Source organism: Cebus imitator, unplaced genomic scaffold (genome assembly GCF_001604975.1).
Source record: "Cebus imitator isolate Cc_AM_T3 unplaced genomic scaffold, Cebus_imitator-1.0 Scaffold243, whole genome shotgun sequence".
Taxonomy (NCBI): Eukaryota; Metazoa; Chordata; class Mammalia; order Primates; family Cebidae; genus Cebus; species Cebus imitator.
This window is the reverse complement of record NW_016107558.1, coordinates 1,801,112-1,824,668: the sequence shown is the minus strand read 5'-3', so window position 1 is coordinate 1,824,668 and position 23,557 is coordinate 1,801,112. Positions and strand designations below refer to the sequence as shown.

General features: G+C 33.2%; 1 protein-coding gene across 1 annotated transcript in view; it reads left to right on the top strand.

The window, feature by feature from the left end:
* The window catches only part of FBXO8 (F-box protein 8), a 47,431-nt gene extending 25,716 nt beyond the window's left edge, over positions 1–21,715 (top strand). Inside the window, exons 4-6 of the mRNA XM_017498536.1 lie at positions 16,696–16,814; positions 18,777–18,973; positions 20,781–21,715. Coding sequence (XP_017354025.1) covers positions 16,696–16,814; positions 18,777–18,973; positions 20,781–20,968 — 504 coding nt within the window. The 3' untranslated portion in view covers positions 20,969–21,715. The remainder of the gene's footprint in view (positions 1–16,695; positions 16,815–18,776; positions 18,974–20,780) is intronic.
* Positions 21,716–23,557: the final 1,842 nt, after the last annotated feature.

Genomic DNA, 23,557 nt, shown 5'->3' with positions numbered 1-23,557 from the left:
AAAAAAAAAAATTAGCTAGGCATTGTGGTGCATGCCTGTGGTCCCAGCTACTAGGGAGGCTGAGGTAAGAGGATCACTTGAGCCCTAGCGGTCAAGTGTGCAGTAAGCTATGAGATAGGCCCTGTCTCAGTGATGATAATCATAATAAAGATATGTAGCCCCAGAGGTCAAGAGTGCAGTAAGCTGTGAGAGTGAGACCTGTCTCAATGATCACGATCATAATAAAGGTATATATATTGCATCAGCCTTTTGAGGTAATTGAATGATGGTTGCTGGAGTAAAACTGAGGCAGAATGGTACAGTGTTTTAGTGTACAGTACATAAGAATCAGGAGAGGCAGCTGTTGTCAGCCCCAGTCTTATGCCCATTTAATCAAGGCGTGCTGGCTCCTGTCATAAATTATTCTGCTGTTGAGTAAAAACTGTCATCTTCAATTCATATCACTTTTAAATGTTACATTCTAAGGGAAATGTAACTAACCTGGTAAGTACTAAGTTGTAGATTGTTACAAAATCAGAAAAGTTGGATGTAACTGCTGATACTGATTGTGGTAAGTAGTCATTCCTTGCTAAAAGAATGCCAATTTTTAAACAAATTATAAAGCAATCATTTTTACACAAAGATGAAAATATACATGGGTCCTCATATACTAATATATGTATAGGTTTAAATATCTAACTTGGAAAAGCTAAATGTAAAAATAGGTTTTCATCTTTGCAGCTACGAATATCAGACTATACGGTTCTTGTTAGTACCTCCTCTAGAGTGTTTGGAGAGGGGGCAGAGAAAAGAGCTATAATTCAAGTTCTTTTTATATCTGACATAATTTTTTTTAAATTACAAACCAAATGTTTGTTAAGAGAGGGGATTCAAGTTATTAATTAAAAGAAGATGTTTACATCTTCAGGTTTTACTTACCTATCCTACCTTCCATTGTTATTGAGAGTTGGCTGTATTTTTTTTTTTTCTTTTCACTCCCTGGCCTGATTTAAAGATACTCTGGAACACTCCAGAAGCACTGAATTTACCTTTCTAAAAGGGCCATATAATACTGTCAAGAGGCATAGAGCTGAGCCACTCAACATATCTCGTGGTTCCAAAATTCTGATTCTATGCTTTTATGAACATGTAATTTAGTAGGTGTTACCTAATAGCAAAAGAGAATGCTGTCTTTACAAGAATGCACTTAGGAAATATTTAGGGGAAAAAAGGACATTGCTATATACTTAATAGGTTCAGAGAAATGAGGGGAAGGTATTTCAATGACTATATTCTGTATTTCTTTCATTGACTAACATAAATAATGTAAACTTGGCTAATTGTTTACCAAGTCACGTCTTCAAAATTGAAATCATGTAGGTGAAAGAGCTATTCTAATAAATGTTCTTATATAGCACTTATCTGTATGAGTCATACTTTAGCCAGACTTTAAAATGACTCTTGCCACATTTTTTGAGTGCTCAAAATTAGGTGGTACTTTTTGGAGATTGTATTTTGTTTTCCTTTTCCCCACTTATGCACTGTCATCAGACATGTTTTGGGTTCATTTAACTCTGAGCAGTAAATTATTTTTGATGATATGTTTAAATATGTGATGTTTATTGCAAGTACCTGAGATAAGATGTATATAATTGCCTAGTATTGTAAAAAGTCTACTTTTCCATAATTTCCAGTATTGTACTTAACATTTTTCATAGCAAGCATCATTAAAATATTATAAAAATAAGAATACTTACAGCCACAGGGAACAAGATTCTCCAAAGGACACCGTTCATGTCACGGATATGGGTAACCAAACTCCACAGCAGCTGCTGGCAGTGGCTCATGGGGTGGGGGAGAACATCTGCACAGTTTGTGGTACGATAATCTAGCACGCTGTTGTACTATGCATGACGTTGTGATCTCAGCTGTATGTAACGTCTTGATCTTGTGCATGAGCTTGTGTACTTTGTGGCAGGTGTCCACATTCTAGTAAAGGAATGTGCTGAAAACCATCTATTTACATTAAGTTGTATTTCCCCTGCATGTACAAGTTGTGTGTCAATTTTATTCCACTTGCTGAATATAATAAAGTAATTTTATTTAATAACCAGTAAACTATATTACTCATACTCCAATGTATATTAAAACATTTTCTTGATATAGTTATTTTTAAATTTAGAATCTGAAAAATTGGTCATGAACTGGTTTAACGTTAATATAAGCTTATTTTTGTTTGTGTAAATGTGTTTTTGAACAGTTTTTTGTTTTAAATATCCTCATTGGGGTCAGATAACAAAAGTTTTTTATTTAATGACTGAGCATATTTTTTTGTTGTTCATACAGAAATATCCACATACATGTAATTTTATGCATTTTACTAAATTGACCTTGAATATATTATAAAAATATTGTAAGTTTAACCTATCCACATGTTTTAGATAAAAATGAATATGCAACTTATTTTCAAGATAACATATTACTTTTGCTATTGGACCAGCTAAAGTATGAATAGGAAATTTGTAGTTCTCCATTATAGAAACCATTTCAGGAATATATATTCAGTTTTTATGAATGGTATCTCAGACATATGTTAATAACTTTTTGCTCCAATATGCAACAACAAAATGGTCATTACCATTACTTCATAGCATAGCAATAGTGGCGAAAAATAACTTTTAACTTTTATTCCTAGGGAATGAAATCCTTCGTGGGCATTATTAGAATGTACCAATAAGCATTTCCCAAATGCATTCTTTGGGAATACACAGTTAAATAGGAATTCTTAAGTCTGATTTAAACATGATAGATTGTGATTAGTTGGCTTATTTACAGATTAACTTTTACTTTGATGCACGTTGTGACTACCTAACAGGGGAGATGTTGTATACAATATATATCCAATTTTGTTTGACTTGGTGTTCTTTTTTAGGGAGCAGAAGGTAAAAGCATTCCAGGGTATACACTTTGAGATAAGCTATTATACATTATCCGTAATCTTACTGTGTGTAAATAAATATTTTAGAATGGTTGAAATACCCTGTTGTTCACCACAATTATCTGATGTAATCTTCTCTCATCAAAATCTATGGGTCTATTATTGTTTTCTTTCCTTTGGTCTGATAGTACTTACTACAAAACAAACAAACAGAAAAACCCTGAAAGTTGAACCGAGTCTTGACAGACTGAGAGATTTTTCCATATTATATTTTGATTACCATCTGATTTGGAAAGGGAAGTGTTATTTTGGGCAATAGGGGTAAGACAATAAACGTGTAAGCAATATTGAATTCAAGTAACTGCCTGTACACATTGATATAAGTATCTGTGTCAAATAATTTGTAACTAACATACCATTTATTATTATTTCCTTGATATCTCATTCTCTGCACTAACTCTTAAATCTTAGTACCTCCTGCAATACAGAGGTTTTGCTAATGAAGGCTGACAGGCCACTAAGATAGTTTTTAATTTGGAGAATGTACTACCTTTTGAGTTTTACCCTTAGTTCTATACGTCTAGAAATTTGACTTTATCTTTCTACTGAAAGTGAATGTCAGGAATAAACTTACAGGTAGTAGAATGTTAGCCACATTGACAGTAAGACACACATACTTCAAACAATGCCGGATAGTATAAAGAAAGAGAAAAGTAAACTCAAAATTCTAATTCTTGGCTGTGATATAAACTAAGATCTAGCTAGGAAAAATTGAGTCCTCAGCACTCTTCATAATGCTACTCAGCTCAGCATGTTCCACATTTTATGATTGGCTTCTTTCAGTACCCACTTCTCCCTGTATGCATCAGCTAAGATGTTTTTGGCTGCAAGGAACAGAAAACCTAAACTGTGACTTAAACCCTTTACATTTGTTTACTTCTAAAGAGTCCTGGAGGCAGGTCCCAGTTATTTTAGTGAGATGATGATCTCATGATAGACCCATGGTGTGTTGACTTTCATTCTCCCTTGACAGCAAGATGCCTACCGCAGCTCAAAATACCACCTCCCTTATGACAGTGCTCCCAGTGCAAAGAAAGAGAAGCAGAAAAAGTTTTCTCCTCATATTCCTTATACTTATTAGGGAGAAAAATCTTTTTCAGAAGCCATCAATGTGCTTCTACTCATTTCTTACAGAATATAACTGAATCACACAAACACCCCTAGAGCACTGGAGAATAGAATAGAAAGCTTACATGATTGGCTTAGACTTGTAATTTAACAATTTCAGCTAAGATGCTAGAAAAAATGAAAAAAGGGAAATGGCATTTGTTAAGGCATCCAAGCATCTGTAACACTATTTTAACTAGTGATCCACTTAAAAAATGTGTGATTCAGCCTTCCTTATTTCTGGTATCTTCTGGGTTAAAGGCCTTAGTATCTAAAGGAGGAACATTGGCACCAGTGGCACAACAATTTGAATTGGTAGCTGACCCTACCTCCTTGCCATTTTAAGTCTTCCTGCTGCTAAGCAAACACATCAAATTGTTAAAAAGGAAGAGCAGGAATATGAAGGGAGGTAGTTAGGCTGTGGTTGAAGTGGTCAAGCCTAATAACCAGAGGGAAATAATACTATCCAATGTGGCAAAAGAAAAGGATATAGGTGGAACTCAAGAGGTCTCTTGGGGTTCTTTCTAATGCTACTATATCCTATGGTAAAAGTAATTTTTTAAAAATCACATTGGGCCTATACAGGCAAGGCTTATAACCCACCATTTAGACTTCTCACTAGGGAAGGCACCTCAACCAGTTGTGTGGCTGGCTGCATTCCTAGGCTCCAGAGTTGAATATTGATTATTCCAAACTCCATTCCCTTTGGCTTTTATGGCATCCGTGTAATCTACCTCTGACTCATGAGGTTGGAAAAGGTGTATGTAGAGAAAGATTTTTTTTTTTTGGTTTTTTATTTTGATTTTTTTCTTGAGACAGAGTCTCACTATGTTGCCCAGCCTAGAGTGCAGTGGCACGATCTCAGCTCACTGCAGTCTCCACCACCCGGGTTCAGATGATTCTTGTGCCTCAACCTCTGAAGTAGCTGAGATTACAGATGCACGCCACCACACCTGGCTAATCTTTTTTTTTTAGTAGAGACAGGGTTTCACCATGTTGCCCGGGCTAGTCTGAAACTCCTGGCCTCAAGTGACCCGCCTGCCTCAGCCTCCCAAAGTGCTGGGATAACAGGCATGAATCATCATACCTAGCCTGTTTTTTAGGTTTTAAAAAAACAAAATGAAGTAGTATTGTATGTGCATGCTCACATGCACAAGCACAGGCGTCATGTACACCTCTAGGCATTGGTATGTGGGAATACAATGACAAGACCATGTGCAGCCGTCTGGTAGCCATGAGGGTTATTAGTTACCCTACTAAGAAGAGCAGACTGGAAAGAAAGAATTGGATCTGTGATGCTGTTTGTGAGCCTAACAACCTGGAGCCATATTTGTTTGGAACTTCTTGTTATGCAAAGTCATATTATTTTTTAAGTAAATATATCCCCCTTTTTTTTGAACTGCATCTCCTGTTATTATAACCAAAAACATCCAGATGTATTATTGCTATTATTATTATCCAGACTCTTAGGAGTTTGAGATGTAATCCTCAATGCGAATTTTTAAAAATAAACATTGCTAGTTGGGTACAGTGGCTCATACCTGTAATCCCAGCATTTTGGGAGAGCAAGACAGGTGGATCGCTTGAGCCCAGGAGTTTTAGACCAGCCTGGGCAACATGGTAAAACCCGGTCTCTACAAAAAGTACAGAAATTAGCCAGGTATGGTAGCATGTGTCTGGAGTCCCAGCTACTTAGAAGACTGAGGTGGGAGAATCACTTGAGTTCAGGAAGTTGAGGCTTCAGTGAGCCATGATCATGCCATTGCACTCCAGCCTGGTTGACAAAGCAAGATTCTGTTTCATAAACAAACAGACATTGCTAACTATCAGTAGCAGGTCAATTTATCTCCAAATTTGCTGAAGGGAAATTAATCAGGGCAAAAGAAGGTAGGTGACAGTGAGAGGAGTCCCTCACCAAATATGGCTTAACTAGCTAACCCATCTGTAAGAATTTTTCCCCCACAGGAGCTAAAATTCTGGGGTTCATGGCAAGCTCCTTCCCCTTGATCAGCATTAGAGTCAAAGTGAAAAATTATGTCTCTGAGACACTAAATACGCTACCCTCCTCCTCTGCCTAGACAAGTTAATTCTTCAAGCGACTAGTTATAATTAGTCAAATGGTGCTGAACTGGAGATCATTTTCTTTTTTTGAGAGTAATGTGGTATGTGTGGATAAGTATGTGTTTACGTGTGTATCTATCCATCCAGTTCTTTTTAACCTGATCCAGCAGATGATTTTATGGTTAAGAGGGCAACTTTACCCTTTATCTTTTATGACAACTTTAGTTTACACCTTGCCCTCACCATACTCTATCCAAGCCACCCTTCTTGTCCCTTGTCTTCCAGTGGTTTAGAATTAATTCCCAGAGGAGGTTTGTGGACTCGGAATAAATCTTTCAGAAACTTCAAAGAAAGACAAATTTCCCAGGCCCTCTTTTAATCTTTATCTAGTTGAAAAAGAGATTCAGGCCTTAAAGTATTCCATAGTTTATTCATCAATCAAACCACCTGACGTATTTTGCTCTTGTTTTCTTCAGTGTGCTACGTGAGCTACTAATTTGCTATGTTATTGAGTGTGAATTGTCTAGGGTAAAAGCTGAAATTAGTGGATAATGTCTTGATCTTAGGACATATTTTTAAATTTCTAATATTAAAATATGATATGCTAAAATAAACAATTTTTTATTTGAATTTTACTTTTGTTAGCAATTTAAATAAATGTAACTAGAGACTTTGCAGTGGTACATTGAGTATTTTAAGTACATTTCAAAGAAATATGTTTGCTTTTTATTTCCTTATCAATCACTACCTGACCCCCTTGATACCACCCAAATATTTTTCCTTATCCAATGGGAATCGCAGTTTAGTGAAACTTGGTATCACTTTCTAGATTTAAGTTCTCAGCTCTAATGTCCAAGGTGCTTGCCTCTCCTACATGTCTTTCATGGATTTAGCAGTTGTTGTTACTAGCAGATGTTACTTCAAAATATGAGTTTTTTTATCAGAAATCCAAAGGATAATATTTCCTCAATTCTTGAATGTCATCAATTGTAAGACATCAATCAACTTACTTACAGTTTTTGAAATATGGGAGTATGAAGGAAACACTACCTTAAGAGCATTTTTTAAACCAGCTAACTGTAGTGTACATTTATCCATTAAACTATATAATATTTTCTGCTTTTATATCGTAAAGTTTTTAAAGAGATGCCTTCTTTATAACAAAATTCCTAAGATTTCTGTAAATCTTTTTTGGTCATTAGCAGTTAAATGTAGCATCAAAGTGATATGCTACTTTTGATTATTTAGACTGTGACTCTGACTTTTGAGAATTCATAACTTGAAGTATTTCAAAGTACACTGGGGTTTTATCTACCTTACATATTTGATCCAACTTATAGATTTTTTGGAAGGGTATTGTTTTTATATTTTTCCTCTGGTTGAATTATATAATCCTCAAAAGTGTACAGCATCTCTTGAAAGCCAGCTGGAAGCTTTGTACACATAGATTCAAATATTCATTCAATGAATATTTATTAAGAGCCTCTACCACTTATAATTTATGTGATATTGACTCTGAGCAAGTTATTTAACCTCTGTGCTTCAGTTTCCCCTTCTGTAAAATGGGGACAATAATAGTACTTACAACATAGTGTTCTTGTGAAGATTAAATGAAATAAGACATGTTAAACATGCTTGTAAGTGTTCACCCAACTGTAACTGTATATTTATACTAAAGGTGCAACTACAACAACTTAAAATACTAAAAACAAGGTGCTGTTCTAGGCCTCGGGATTCTTCCTCCTCTGGAACTTTTAGATTCTAGTAGATAATTATATGGCACCTGACTAATGGTCCTTCATGATGTATGTACTGATCACCTCGATTTCTCCTAGCTTTAAATGATACCCTTTGTCTTTTAATTATAATTTCAGACATGTATATGTCATCTTTTGCATATACAGTAACGTTTTGTTTCAGTGATGCTGCCGAGTTTAATCTTTTTGACATTTAAGCAGTAATTAGGGGTCCAGAGTTACGTTAAAATTAAAATATGTATCTTGGCTGCAATGTTGGCAGGATGAACAGATACTTACATCATGATTAGGTGTATACATGTGCTGGCAGTGAAACTATCATGGAAGTCCCAACTTGCTTCTGTGCTTGTCTGTTAGTAAGACCTTTTTTTTAAAATGTTGTTTACTTTAAGGCTGTTTCAGAGCTGTTAAAATATATTTATAAATGTACATATTAAAATCTAGTAATATGATGAAACTAGTATTTATGAGTTAGTCATTTAAATAGTTGTATATATGCATATTGCAAATCCAGTATTTGTATGTGATTTTTATAAAGCAAGAATTCTACATTAGCTAACATCATTGTTAAATGTGTCACTTTCTCATTAGTTTCAGTTATTAATCATAACCTAATAGAGTTTTATCTCCATATTTTGATTAGAATGCTTTCTTTTTCTGATATAGAGACAGGTTAGATATAGAGGGGGCTTTTCCAAGAAACTTGACTCAGCTACCAGCAACTTTTTCAATAATAATTATAATAATGATTGTTATGCTTAATTGATAGTAGCAATTTATCATTTAGGAATACTTTCTTATGTTGATTCATCCAAGTAACAAATGTGATTCTTTTGGGGGATATTAGAATTCACAAATGTGGTTCTTTTTCTGTTTGAGGCTATTAGAACTAATTAATAGGGACTTTTGATTATTTAAAACTTTAGATAATTAGGTTCATGTTATTTTGTTTGTCATTGCTTTTTCTCTCTTGAAAAATAAGCAGAAAGATCTGTCCTATACCTTCTCTCTATTTTCTCTGGACTCCATTGGAGGGAATTTTTATTTTTATTTAGATTTTCCTTAAACTATCCGTCTTTTATGTGAGATTTTCTGTTGATATATTTTAACTACAAATAATTTCAGGTGTCTGCGTCTCTGTCTTTAGCAATTCCTCAGCATCCTGCCCTTTAATATGTTGAAAAGTCTTCCATAAATTGTTCTAGCTGAAATCTTTGCCAATTCAAAGTGTTTATACATAAATTGGATTCATATTATATGAAAGGTAAATGTAAAATCAAAACTGAATAATATGACTTTTCATTATCCTTTAGACAAAATATGATATTATGTTTCATAACTATCAGAGAGAACTGGCTACAGGTTACTGGCACTGTCTCTTCACAACTGTTAATTCTCCCACTTCACTGTGGACAGTGTGTGCTCTCTGTTCTTCCTCTGGAAGAGAGGAGATTGAAATCTGCTATTCAGGCTTAAAACTGACATGAAAATTATCTTTGCATTTATTTCTCAATTTTCATTGCCCCCTTTCCTCTTCGTTCTGTGTAGCACAGAACCTTCCAGTGAATAGCCCAGTTATGGGTTCCCCAGTGAGAGGAAAACTTAGTACTCATAATCTTTCTATCTAGCACAACTTTTAAAATCTGGGCATAGTTTTTACTTTAGTCTTTGAATCTAGTGACTGTGTTAGGAATAACTATTGTAATATTTATAGGCAACTTAATGATAAAAGCAGTGTGTGACATTTCTGTTATGTATGTGCTCAAAGTCAGCGTTAAACATAGAAGGACATGGAAAATTACGGAAGGCAGAAAACATTACAAAATTTAGTGGGTAGAATGAAATGAAATGACAGGATAAAAACATGGACACCTAATCTTAAACTTACTAATTAAGAAATCTTTTGCACGTATTTTACTGGAGCTAAAAAGCAAGGTGTTGATTTTTTATTTGCAAAATAAATATATCCTCAGATAAATTATTCTCAACTATTCACATTCTTTGGGGCCCACCCTTTCTTAACTATAGAGCACATGTTCTCTGATTAAAGAGAGAGTGAAAACTTCTGGACTGATAAAAATTGATAGATTTTACATTTACCTTAGCAATTCTTGAAACACTGTAGAAAAGAAGAAATAGTATCAGAGCAGTCATCTTAGCCATTGCTGCTGCTATTTTCACACAAAACAATGGGAATGTTCCCATTTGACCTGCAGATGTGCCCATTATTTTTTACTATTCATAACATATATTGTATCACTTAATGTTTTGCATTACCTTTAGTTTGTATATGTTACATTTCAGTTTAAATTTCACTGTGGTCAAATGTATACTTGAAAAATAATATATTCAGTTAATTTCATTGTGCTTAAAATGTATACTTGAAAAATAATATATTGGTTATCATATTGAAAGAAAAGTTAGAAATCTAGATTGAACTATTTGTTTAAGGGTTATTTTTTAAAGTCTTCAAAATGTTATTTTTTTAAAGAAAATTAAATGCAGTGTCCAGTTGGCTTTCTATTATATAATGGCCTGAGGACAGTTTTATTACCTGAAAAGTAGTCGCCATTGTACTAGATTTTACATTGTATACAAGGACAAAATTGAACAAAACTTACTAAATCAAATTTTTTTCTAAATTTCTTTACTAAGTTGTTTTTTGTGAAAAAAATTAAGGGTTCTCCCTAGTATGTGTATGTGACAGTTTTATTAGTGACACCAATAAAACAAAACAAAACATTATGTAACTTATATTGATACCAACTGTTACACAATGTTTACGCCGGGTGTCTGTGCCAGTAGCCAGTACTTTCGGTACCAATAGTCAGCACTTTTTCATTTGGCTTTGCATGTCTAATTTTCTAGAATTCACTTTGCTCCCAAATGTATATTTACTGGTTCTGAACATTTGTATGGTAGATTTTGCTTAACCTTAACAAGAGATGGGTTGAATTCACATTAGGTTCACCTAGATTCTCATTGCTGTTTGGCACTCCTTGAGTTTATTCCTAGTGAATTAATTCCCAGTCGTACCCTGCATCATCGTTGACAGAAATCTTCACCACTTTGCCCAGGGATCCAAATTAGCCCTCTCTTTTCCAATGCTCCCCAGATAGTCCTCTCTAAGAAGGAAACCAACATGTTCTTTGTTTTCTGTTTTTTACTTTCTTACCGTAGCTGTCTCTGAACCAGTACTACTGTGCTGTCACCCGGCTAATCATTAAAACCCCAGCAGCATTTTCAGACCTTTCCCCTGCTATCTTTGCTGCCCCTGCAGCAAAATCCCCTGCACATGAGTCTTTTCCTGTCTCCATTAACTCTCTCTTTTTGTCTTCTAACATAAGTAGGTTGAAATTATCATGAAAAAAATTATTTTCTCTTTTTTTCCTTTAATTTTGCCATTTATTTTTTCTTCCTTTGTACTAATATATTTTTCAAGTGAGTGACCAATGCTGGTTTTTTTTTTTTTACCTTGAGCTCATTTCTTCGTTTTCTTCTTATATTTCAGCCTCTGCAACTGTGTGGAAAGAGAGCTCTTGAAAGTCACTTCTTCCTTTCCTCCCAGTCACCAAACTCAGTGTCCTCTTCCTATTTTAGTCTCCTTGAGCTATCTGAAAGAAAAAGAAAACTAGCTGTGTTCCTTTTGCTATGCACTTAGTCTGCTAAGATTTTTACTGATTAGGAAACTGAGGCTCAGGAAGATTGAGTCAATTGTTTGTGTTCATGTCATCATTAAGTGGCAGAGCCATGATTTGGTCCTTCTAAAAATGATGCTCTTTCCATCATACTGTGTAATTGCTCTAGACACCCTTTTCTTTAACTCAAAGGCTTTTGGCCTCTGGAATGTTATTCTGTCCTTCTCTTCATTAACTACTCCCCTACTGATCCTTCTTATCCAAGATCCTGAACCTATATCTTCAACCCTCATTTTTAAAATATATCCTATTTCATTACCAACTGCGTACTATGCCTTTCTAGTTATATCTGTCACCAAAAATTGAACATTTCTGAAAGCTAACTCATCACTGTTTTCTTCAAATCAACACCCTCTATGACTTTATTTTTGACCTATCCAACATTTTTCTGTCAGTCATTTCTGTCTTCATCTAAGCCAGAAACATCAAGTGTCTTTCACTTTTCATTGTCGCTTGCTTGATAGCCAGCATATTTATCAAGTTATTTTCATATACGTAGCATATTTCTAGTGCTTTTTAACATGTTCAGACGTGGATGTATATAGTCTACTATCTATTTTTATTTCTTCAGTGGGTGCTCTGCTGAATATCCTACTATCTAATTTTTCTTTCATTATTTTTCTTTATGTTCCTGCCACATTCACATTGCAGCCCATTGCTTCATCAGGTTTAAAGCCTTCAGAGGCTTCCAGTTAGATTTAGGATAGAGAATAAACTTCTTACCCTAAAATTCAGCCCTATTTCTGTCACTGTCATAATCTGGTTGTAGACTTGTTCTCACACCCAAAATATTTCCCCTTTCCTAAAAATAGTCCTTAAAAATTTTATATTACTTTTGCTTATATAATACAGTATTAACTGGAACATTCTTCTCCAGTGTTCCCCTCATTCAGAGCTGTCTAAAACCCTTACATTCCTTCAGTCTAATCTCTAACAGGAAACCTTATCCAAACGTCCTATCCCATAGTGATTTTTCCTTTCATTGAACTACTGAAACACTTTTTTAATCATAAGCATTCATTTAGGGTTTTTTCTACTGCCATATATTATTGATACACCTTGGCACATGTGTGTATTCTAGATGTTTATGTATGTGTCTCATTGCCACATATAGACTTTAAATTTTCTTAGGACAAAACTCTGTCTTACACTGCTCAGTGTCTATCACTGAGTACCTTGCATATCACACCTTGTGTTTAACATATTTTAAAAATAAGATGTAGATAGTCAAAGATGACTGCCAAAAAAAAATAATAAATAGAAAAATAAGATGTAGATAATGTATTGTTTATTTCATGTTTTAAAAAGCATTTTATATGTAAATATGCACAGATATAAATTTATCTGTTTTACAAACTAGCCTATAGGCATCTAGGCATTCATCTTTCTAAAGGTAAAATGAATTGCATACTTTTGTTAAAAAATTAAATTACTAGGAAATTTATAATTAGTAGCATGAACATTATTTACCATTTGTTATTTTCCCGAGAAATATGTGGCTTAATATCTGTTTTCATAAGAGGAATTTTATTTACCCACTATATCCTTTAAAACTATGTGTTTATATATATTTTGGCCAGTAGTTTCGTTTCACCTGACAAGAGCTTATCTCTATGCTTGGAGATAACTCTGAGGTGAATCATCATGGTTTTAGCCCATTATAGGACTGACACCATCATGATTCATCTCAGAGTTATCTGACAAAACTATCTTAGAATCCTCCCCACATGCAAAAAAAGGAACTACATTGTAACTGCAACAATTTAGATAATTCTAAAAGTTGAACAGAGTTGGAAATGGGAGTTAAAATGTATATACATTAAACATTTAAATTTAAGTAGTTCTAAGTTTGAAGCTTAATCTTATTTTGAAAATGTAAAAAAAAAAAATTGAAGCAAGCAAAGACAAATGATTGATCTTTTGAATAGCTCAGCTGAAGTTACAAGCATGCCCTTCCTTATGTGATACTAACCTGTCTGCCTATAATTGACATTCCCTGACTTTACTTCTATATTCATCTAGGATAGGGATTTGTAACCTGCAGTCCTTAGATGGAAGGTAATTTCTGTTTTACAAAATGTTTATCTGCATTATTCTGGGAAGAAGTTCTATAACTTTCCTAGTACCCGAAAGGATCCATAGCCCCCCAAAAGAGCTTAGTATCTTTACTCCAACCACACACCTTTTCCTTTGTCCTTGTGACACAGACTTTTAGGTATCCTAAAGTCTTAATCTTTTCTTGTTTCCTAAGTATATCTTCTCTGGCCTAATACTCCTACATCCCTCAGCTCTTTCTTACATAACATGAATTCTGCACCCTCCAACAATCTCACCAGGCCTTGATTTCCTTTATACAGGTAAGTCCTAATTTATCAATGTGCCTCATAAAATGTGGCACCCAAAATTGGACACTTTTATAGTCAATTATGTAGATGATGCTGAGCTACAATCTTTCTTTTTCAGAATACTACATATATATTAATATAGTCTAATGATTTCCTTTGCATGTGAGACACTGCACAGACATGCATGCACATAAACACCACTCAGAGTTAGTCCTAACTAATCACTGATATGCTATGTGGTCTAGGAGTTCTCTGTACCATTCTTCTAATTATTTTTAAAAATGGTTATACCACTTACTAAACAAATGTATAGTTATTCAACAGACCTCATGGTGTTTTATGTTTTATTTTTTTGTATTTAATTGTAGGTTGGTGCAAAAGTGATTGCGGTTTTTGGACATTACGTTTAATGGCAAAAACCGCAATCACTTTCGCACCTACCTGATATATAAAAAGATAAGAATTTGGATGACTTTCAGCTTGTTTATTTGAGACAGTTATAATCTGGTCTCATGTTTTTTTCTATTTGTTGTTCCTTTACCATTCAATTTGTAAGCACTTCGAAGGTAACCTTCTTCTCCAAAGGAATCCCAGGCCTGAAGCTGATGCCTCTTTTCCTCTTAAAACCAACAGAGTTGGCTTATTTCAAACCGTGTTCCCAATTTTCAGGATTGGATTTAAGATTCTTTGTGCTCTTGCCTACTCCTGTGTATTTGATTGATTTGGGAGAACTCAGATTAGATAGAAGATTCTCAAAATGTGTTTTTCATAAAACAGAATATGGCTAGCAGTGTATTTTTGTGATTTTTACATGAGGCAAATACCAATGTTAATTTATAACTAAGTATCACCAAATGATATTAAAGTGTCATAGATTATATACCTAGATAATTAGATATCATTAATGTATAATATTAGTAGGTTTATTTATTTTGCACAGGTTTTAAAAAGTAGCTTAGCGTTAGTTCTACATCTCACATACTGATTTAGGTACAAATAAAGAATCTGTTAAATAATACTTAATCGACACTGTTTTTAAATCTTTTCAATTAAAATTAAATACTGGAAATAATTCTGAAATATTGTTATGCGTTTACACTGAGGAATTTTGGAAACCTGATTTAACTTTTGCTAAGTAGATCAATTAAGTATACAGTCAACTCTCGATTATTCAAACTAATGGAGGAAAGGATAAAACAAGCATTAATGTTTCTCTAGTTGCTGCCCCCTCGGACAGTTGCTTAAAGCCTCATTCCAAAGAAATATTTTGGCTTTCCATCTTATCCTATTATATTTTCTAGCCCTTGTATTCAGGATTTAGTCTGAAATACAGGTTACAACTGAGTTGGCAAGAAAGTTTCATGTTAGCACATTCTGCTTTTCTTCATGTACATTTTTAAAATTAGTGCCTTAGCATTGCTGTTGTGTTATTAAAATTCACACGGAAATTTGATAGAATTGCTAGTAGGATATCATGTTGGTGGCTCATAAAGGTAGTTTTATATAAAAAGTCTTATCTTTGAATTGCAACTCACAGATAATTATAACCTTTCAAAAGCATTACCTCAGGGTACTAAATAACTTTTAAAAATTTTTAACATAAAAAATTTTATGAGAAAGTTTTTATCTTGAAAAGGTTTTTATAGAAATTCTTCCAACTTTTGAAATTCTTAATGTGTGTAATATTTCTGAGTACTATGTAAGTGTTTGTAAAGTGAAGAAATGCCAAAGGAATTTATGTGTGGAAACATTATGTTGTGTGTATATAATACATCATTTTCTCTACCAATTAACAGCACATAGTGTGCTAGTATCCAGACATAAGTATTCATGGGAATGCATGTATCTGGATAACCACAAGTTGAAATAAACCCACCTGCCTTTTATTTCAATAACTGCACATTCAAATCCAGCTAAGACATTTATTTGAATGTGACCTCTGTATATGTGAGAGAATACTGTTTTCAGCATTTGAGTTTTTTTGTTGGTGTTTTGTTGTTGGTGGTTGAAATCTAAAGTAAATACAAATTTATGGATAATGCTTCTCTGGAAAACTTTGCATGCAGAGAAAAGGAAATTCAAAGATAAATCCTATGAAAAACATTGAATTGTTTTATCTTATTATGTTTCCCCTCAGTGTGTATTGTAGCTAGGTTCTTGTAGAATGTAGCAATGTTTAAAGCCAAAGTAGTGCAACCTGTAAATTGACTTGGAGTTCGGCCTTATTTAAGTTAAATAATTTAATACTTTTATTCCAGAATAAAATTGCTTGTCTTTCATTTGGAGTGTTTTTAATTGCTAGTCTTTCATTTGCAGTGTTTTTGAAGCTATTTCCTTGAAGGGCATACTACAATATATATATGAGCTTTAAGAAATCATGTTTTCTATTAGACAGCAGAAGTGTTTGTTACAAGGCTTGTTTTAACGTCTGTTTTGTGGTTTCATCTGCAGCTTCCTTCCCCAAATTAGGCTATATTTCTGTATAGTTAGTTTTACCTGACATGAGCCTGAAAATTAAATAAGATTTCTCTAGCAGTCTTAACTTTGAATTTCCTGCTTTTCATTGCATGTAAACTATCAACCACAAATAATAGTTTCAGTTCAAGTTCTAGCTTGTATTTGCATGATAAAGCTACAAAAAGTCTCTTAATGCTGGAAAGAACTTATAGCTACTGTTCTGCTATTGCTTAAATGTTAAAATGTGTAAATAAAGACAATTTTATTTATGTAGACTTGTCTTTATGCCTTAGGGAGTGAACTACTTTATGTCCAAGGGTATCCTAGATGATTCGCCAAAGGAAATAGCAAAGTTTATCTTCTGTACAAGAACTCTAAATTGGAAAAAACTGAGAATCTATCTTGATGAAAGGTAAAAATGAAAATTAACTTTTCATCTGAAATAAGTTAAATAATGCTTTTAAAGTTAAGTTTTACTTTAAAAACTAATACCACGTAGTAATCATCTAATTGCAAAATTGAGTAAAGACAGGGAAAAGATTCCTATATCTCATATATCATTTCTTTTATGAGCTTTAACTTGCTGATGAGGAAGTTGCCATTGTAAAAGTAACAAAAAAATCCAACCCCAACGTCTTTGTAGTAGCAAATCAAAACAAAATATTTTTGAGGAATCCGCAACCCTGACTTTTTAAAATAAGTAGCCATAATCTAAGTGTTTATATTGGTAAAAGTTCTGAATTATGAAATTAACCATATAAAAACCTAGTTTAAAGACAAATTATAGCCATAAACCCCGAATCCTGGGGATACAAGTTTTATATATATATTTGCATGTAGATACTAATAGAAATGTCATGTTCAAATGTGAAAATTATGAAAATGTAACATGTAGCAGTGTTTTACACAGAGATGATGGTTAGTATACTGTTCTGATTCATTTGTACACTACTTTTGGTTATTAATGCACATAAAATATTGGGACAACATTTGGATGCAACATAACTCAACTACCATTTTTAAAATTATAGATATTATGCTAATCTAATGTATGGCTTCAAAATATGTTTACCTTCATTGTAATCATCAAATTTTTGTGTATCTCAGGATTTTTCAACAACAATCTGTAAATGTTCATTATATTATAGAAACTTTGCTAGAGTAGTAGTCCACGGATGATTAAGATGTTTTCCCTGACTTTGAGAAGTTCACAGTTCAGCATACTAGTCATTGAAAGATGTAAAGATGGCATCAAGTTTTTTGTGTTTAAGTGCCCAGTACCTAGGGATTCACAGGGCTTTTTTTCTTTTTCTTTCTTTTTTTTTTTTTTTTTTTTTTTTTTTCTTTTTTTTTTTTTTTTTTNTTTTTTTTTTTTTTTTTTTTTTTTTTTTTTTTTTTTTTTTTTTTTTTTTTGTAAAGAACCTTACCTTTTTGTAAATATTTTAGATTTTGTGGGTCATACAGTCTTTGTCACAGCTACTTATAACTCTGCCATTCTGTGGTGAAAGCAGACATAGACAATACATAAACAAACTAGTGTGATTGTGTTCTAATAAGCTGTATTTACAAAAGCAGGCAGCAGGCCAGCTTTGGCCTAGTAGCTGTAGTTCGCCTATTCCTGTTATATGAAATTGGTAGAAGTTGAAGATTATGATTATATAATCATGGTTGAGTTCAATAAGAACTGTAACAAAATGTGACTCTATATTGGAATGCTAGTGATTTTTATAAAATCACTAAATGATATATACACACACAAATATATCATAGTAGATAAGCTAAATGTTTATGAATAGGATTATTGTTTCCATTAGATAGGATACTGTGAAGCCATTAAAAAAAAATTAGGTGAATCTAAGTGTAAAGATTTAGAAAGCTGTCCACAATACACTATATGAAAAAGCAAAAACAAATTCTAAAACAACACATAGCATATATAGGCATTCTTAAAAGTCTGTATAAACAGTTATTACTCTGGAGATGTGAATTGGTGTAAGGGGAGGCTGTCATTACTTTCATAATTTGAAAAATAAACAATTTTATTGCTATTTGGATTTAGCCAAGAAGAAACTTAAGAAGTTACTCATCTTAATACTACAAAATTCCTTTTTTCTTCATTTTAGAAGTAAAATTACTAGGTTTTACCTTGTTTTGTTTTGTTGTAAACTACTCATGAGATATTTCAAAGTTAACTGCTCAAATAATCATAGTTTTTTTAATTTTAGGAATTGTATATACTTTTATAGGATTAGCTAATCTAGTAATTAATAATAAGGTATTTTTATCCAAAAAAAATGGCAATTTGTTGTTTTTTCTTATCACTTTTTAAATGAAGAAAAGTTAACTAAAACTGTGCCTTTTCTTCTTTCTATAGGAGAGATGTCTTGGATGACCTTGTAACATTGCATAATTTTAGAAATCAGTTCTTGCCAAATGCACTGAGAGAATTTTTTCGTCATATCCATGCCCCTGAAGAGCGTGGAGAGTATCTTGAAACTCTTATAACAAAGTTCTCACATAGGTTCTGTGCTTGTAACCCTGATTTAATGCGAGAACTTGGCCTTAGTCCCGGTAAGAATATATATATTAATAGTGCATCACCCCCTGCCCACCTTTAGGTAAAAACAGAGACATATGAGACATTTGTCTCACTGTGGGGACAAATATTCTCAGTAATTACAAATGCTTGGTTTACTATTTGTAGCAATGACTGACTACATCATTTATGTGAGCTTAGAAAAAATTATTTGTGATAGCTATTTGTTTGCATGTGTGTGTGTATATATATATGTACATAGCTATGTATATATAGTCATTTATATTTTTTGTATATCATACAAATTTATATATATAAATGTCTACGTATATAGAATATATACTACAAATTTATATATATATACACACACAAATGTCTGTATGTGTATATATGTCTATACACATATACATATAGGCATATACATAGCAGTATATACATATACATAGCTATCGTGCATGTATGTATATGTGTATATGTATATACATAGAATTCTATAAAATACACATTTATCACATAGAATACTTATATATGAAATATGTATGTAATGTAAGCAGTCTTTTTCCTTCCAGATACTATGTACTGTGCTTTTCTTTGATTCTGCTTTCCATTAAAACTGTGTGTGTGTGTGTGTGTGTGCACGCAAAACAGCTATACATACACATATATACATACATGTACGTATATATTCACACACACATATTCTTTTTTTTTTCCTATTGCTTTGAGCAAAAACACATACACTGTTTTAAGAAAGTAGCTACATAAGTTCTTTAAGAAACTATTCTTGTTTGGGCATTAGATATTTTTACTAGTCCAATTGAAAACTTAAGAAATTATTTTTAAAGTTTTTAATAATCTGCATATTACATAGGTAGCACCATTTTTCACTAAAATTTGGTTTTAATACAACTGATTTTCATTGTTTGTGTGTACCTCTATCTATATGTATATGTTTGTATGCGTATCATATAGCCTGAATCTCCTACATATTTTTTCAACTGGTATAGCTTAACTTTTCATAGCAAAAATTTTATTGTGCTTATCTTATTAAACAGAGATTACAAAAATGTTCCTGTCATGTGAAATTTGTTGAGCATACTTTACAAGACATAATGTTCAAGTTGGCGTTCTTAAGACTGAAGGATTCCGAAAAAGCACCGTAATAGTAGAACCATCATGATGTTAGTTACTATTTTAGTATTAAACGTCAGATATTACCCTAGGCATATATAAAATCTTGCTGCATGATGTTCAGGTGTAGCAGTCTTTTTTCTAAATGTTTACTTTTGAAATTAATATGTAAATTCCACAGGCCTTTAAAACATGTATCTTAAATAAGAATATTAATCTTTTGAGTTATTACATTTCATTTTCTAGTACCCGGTTAATATGCTTTCTTGTCATTACAGATGCTTCCAAATTAAATTGGGTTTTTGTAAAAGCATTCTATATAAATTTTTTTTAGAGACGATAAATACTGACAGTATAAATATATTTTATGGATAGTAGAACAGAAATATCACATTTGAAAGCAAAGATGAAAAGAAAGCCAATTCTAAAATTTTTAAATCTAGAATGAATTTTTACTATAAACTTCTAAACTGTTCTAAAGTTCTTTTGAAATGAAAGAAATGCATGCTTAATTAGTATTAGATAGGATGATTTTGCTCAGGACTGAGTTTCCCAGGATGACAGGACTTTCAATGCTAGACTGGGAAGAGCCTAAACAAACTCGGATGGATTGGTCACTCTATGTTTATGAGCTAATTGCCTTAAATGATGCCCTTGGAATCATATTTTGTAAACCAACTAATAATTTGAAGTGTTTCTTTTTCCTTCCAGATGCTGTCTATGTACTATGCTACTCTTTGATTCTACTTTCCATTGACCTCACTAGCCCTCATGTGAAGAATAAAATGTCAAAAAGAGAATTTATTCGAAATACCCGTCGCGCTGCTCAAAATATTAGTGAAGATTTTGTAGGGCACCTTTATGACAATATCTACCTTATTGGCCATGTGGCTGCATAAAAGCACAATTGCTAGGACTTCAAATTTTTACTTCAGACTCAAGCTACCCAAGGACTTAGCAGATATGGGGGTTACATCAGTGCTGGTCATTGTAGCCTGTGTATACAATCAAGCTTCAGTGTACAACCTTTTTTTCTTTTGTCATTTTCTATTTTGGTAATTTCTTTGGGGAACTAAATAATTTTGCAGAATTTTTCCTAATTTTGCTTATCATGTTTTGCACAAAGCAGAGCCATTGTCTAACACAACTGTTAAAGAATGATAAACTGACATTATACTCTAAAAGATGGTGTATTTGTGCATTAGATTTGCCTGAAAAACTTTATCCATTTCAATTCTTTATACAAATACCATGTAATATGTACATATTTAACTAAAGAGATTTATAGTCATAATTATTTTATTTTAAAGATTTTAACTAAAGTTTTTCCTTTTCTCTCAAACTGAGTTCTGAAATTTATTTGATTCTGATCTGAAGTTATTGTCTTCATAAAGTTGGATCTGACTAAAGATAGAAAACAATACCACCTTCCTTTTCCTTTAAACTTTGAAGAGTGTTGATTTATTACTATATTACTATGCAAAACTGGCACTTATTTTTATAATATAAATTTATAATTTGATTTTTTATTTTAAAAACTGGGTTAATCAAGTCTCAGTAAGTTCTTTAAACCATTTAGGATTTTTTAAAAGATCAAAATTTATGATTTACATTATAGGAATAAAATAAAGTATTATTAGAATTCTTATAAATGTTTGCTTGCTTATATGTGATGTGATTATGCAAACTTTACTGTTTTTCTAATCTCGATGATCTCTGTGCAAAGTCCATTGAGAAGGAGATACTGTGAAGAACAGTGAACACTCTTTACTCATTGATTCAGTGAATATCTATCCAGGGCTTTACATGTATTTACACTGTGCTAAGTACTAGACATGGGCCCTGCTCTCACAGATGTTACATAACTGGATACTGAGAAGAAAAATTCTGCTTAATGGAGAGCAACTATATGAAGTATATCTTAATTAACAATTATTTAATAGTTAAAATATACAGCATTAGAATGATAGAGAACAGTGTATTTATATGGTGAGTTAAAGTGACCTCTAAGTAAAAAGCATAACCTTAGGAGGGAGCTGAGGGAGATGGTGAATCCTGGCTTCCTTCCAGATCTGACCCTTAGTCAAAACTAGTTGTCAGTATTACAACTGGAATGTTGTACTACAGATTTTTCAAGGACAAGACATAAGATAATGAAATTTTAGGTGTCTAAGGGACTTTTAGACTCATAGTAAATAATTTCTAAGACTCTGAAGCAGATATCCAAATCATTTTTAAATGTGCATAATTTTGAATTCCGTGACTATTCTAATTTTTAACTTCAAAACTGCTTCATTACATTTCAAAAGACAAAGGGTAGTGATAATTATTATTTACTATCGTTCCTGTTTTCCAGTGATTGGCACTTTGCCCTCTCCCTCTGTCTACCTCCTTCTATCTTTCTTGTTTTTCTTCATAGGCATCTCACTCTTACCATCTAGTTTTCTCTGCTTCTGTTTTGCCTATTTCTTTTGCATGTTTTTGTATCCTCCATTTTCTAATTTCTTCTTTTTCCTATTTTATTTTTCCACCCTGACCTGATTATGAATATGAATTGGCAATAATTGCTTTTCCAATATTTTCTTAGGAAAATTTCAAGCACAGAGAAAAGTGGGGCCAGGTACAATGGCTCATTCCTTTAATCCCAGTACTTTGGGAGTCCAAGGTGGGAGGATTACTTGAGTCCAGGAGTTTGAGACCAGCATGGGCAACATAGCAAGACCACATTTCTACTAAAAAATAAAAATTTAGCCAGGCGTGGCAGTACACACCTGTCTGTAGCCTGGCTACTCCGGAGGCTGAAGTAGAAGGATGACTTGAGCCCAGGAGTTCAAGTTGGCAGTGAGCTGTGATTGCCACTACACTCCAGCCTAGGCAGCAGAGCAAGACCCTGCTCAAAATTTAGAAATAAAATAAATTTTAAAATAGACAAGTGGAAATTTGCAGAGTATGCCTATGTTCTCACCACCTGTATTCTACAATTAAAATTTTACTGTATTCACTAAACCACGTGTTTATCCATTCCTCTATCCATCAATCAACCTATTATTTTGATACAGCTCAAAATAAGTTTAAAACATAAGTACACTTTCTTCCTAAAGACTTAAACTTATATATCATTAGCTGGAGATCAACTCTTTTAGCTTTTTTCCTTTTTTTTGAGACAGAGTCTCGCCCTTTAACCCAGCCTGAAGTGCAGTGCACAATCTTGGCTCACTGCACCTCCGCCTCCCTGATTCGAGCAATTCTCCTGCCTCAGCTTCCCGAGTAACGGGGATTACAGGCACATACCAGCACACCCAGCTAATTTTTTGTATTTTTAGTAGAGACAGGGTTTCATTGTGTTAGCCAGGATGGTCTTGATCTCCTGACCTCATGATCCACCCACCTAAGCCTCCCAAAGTGCTGGGATTACAGGCATGAGCCACTGCGCCCAGCCAGCTTGCTTTCTTTGAGGTAAAATTTATATGTACTAATCAATGAGTCTT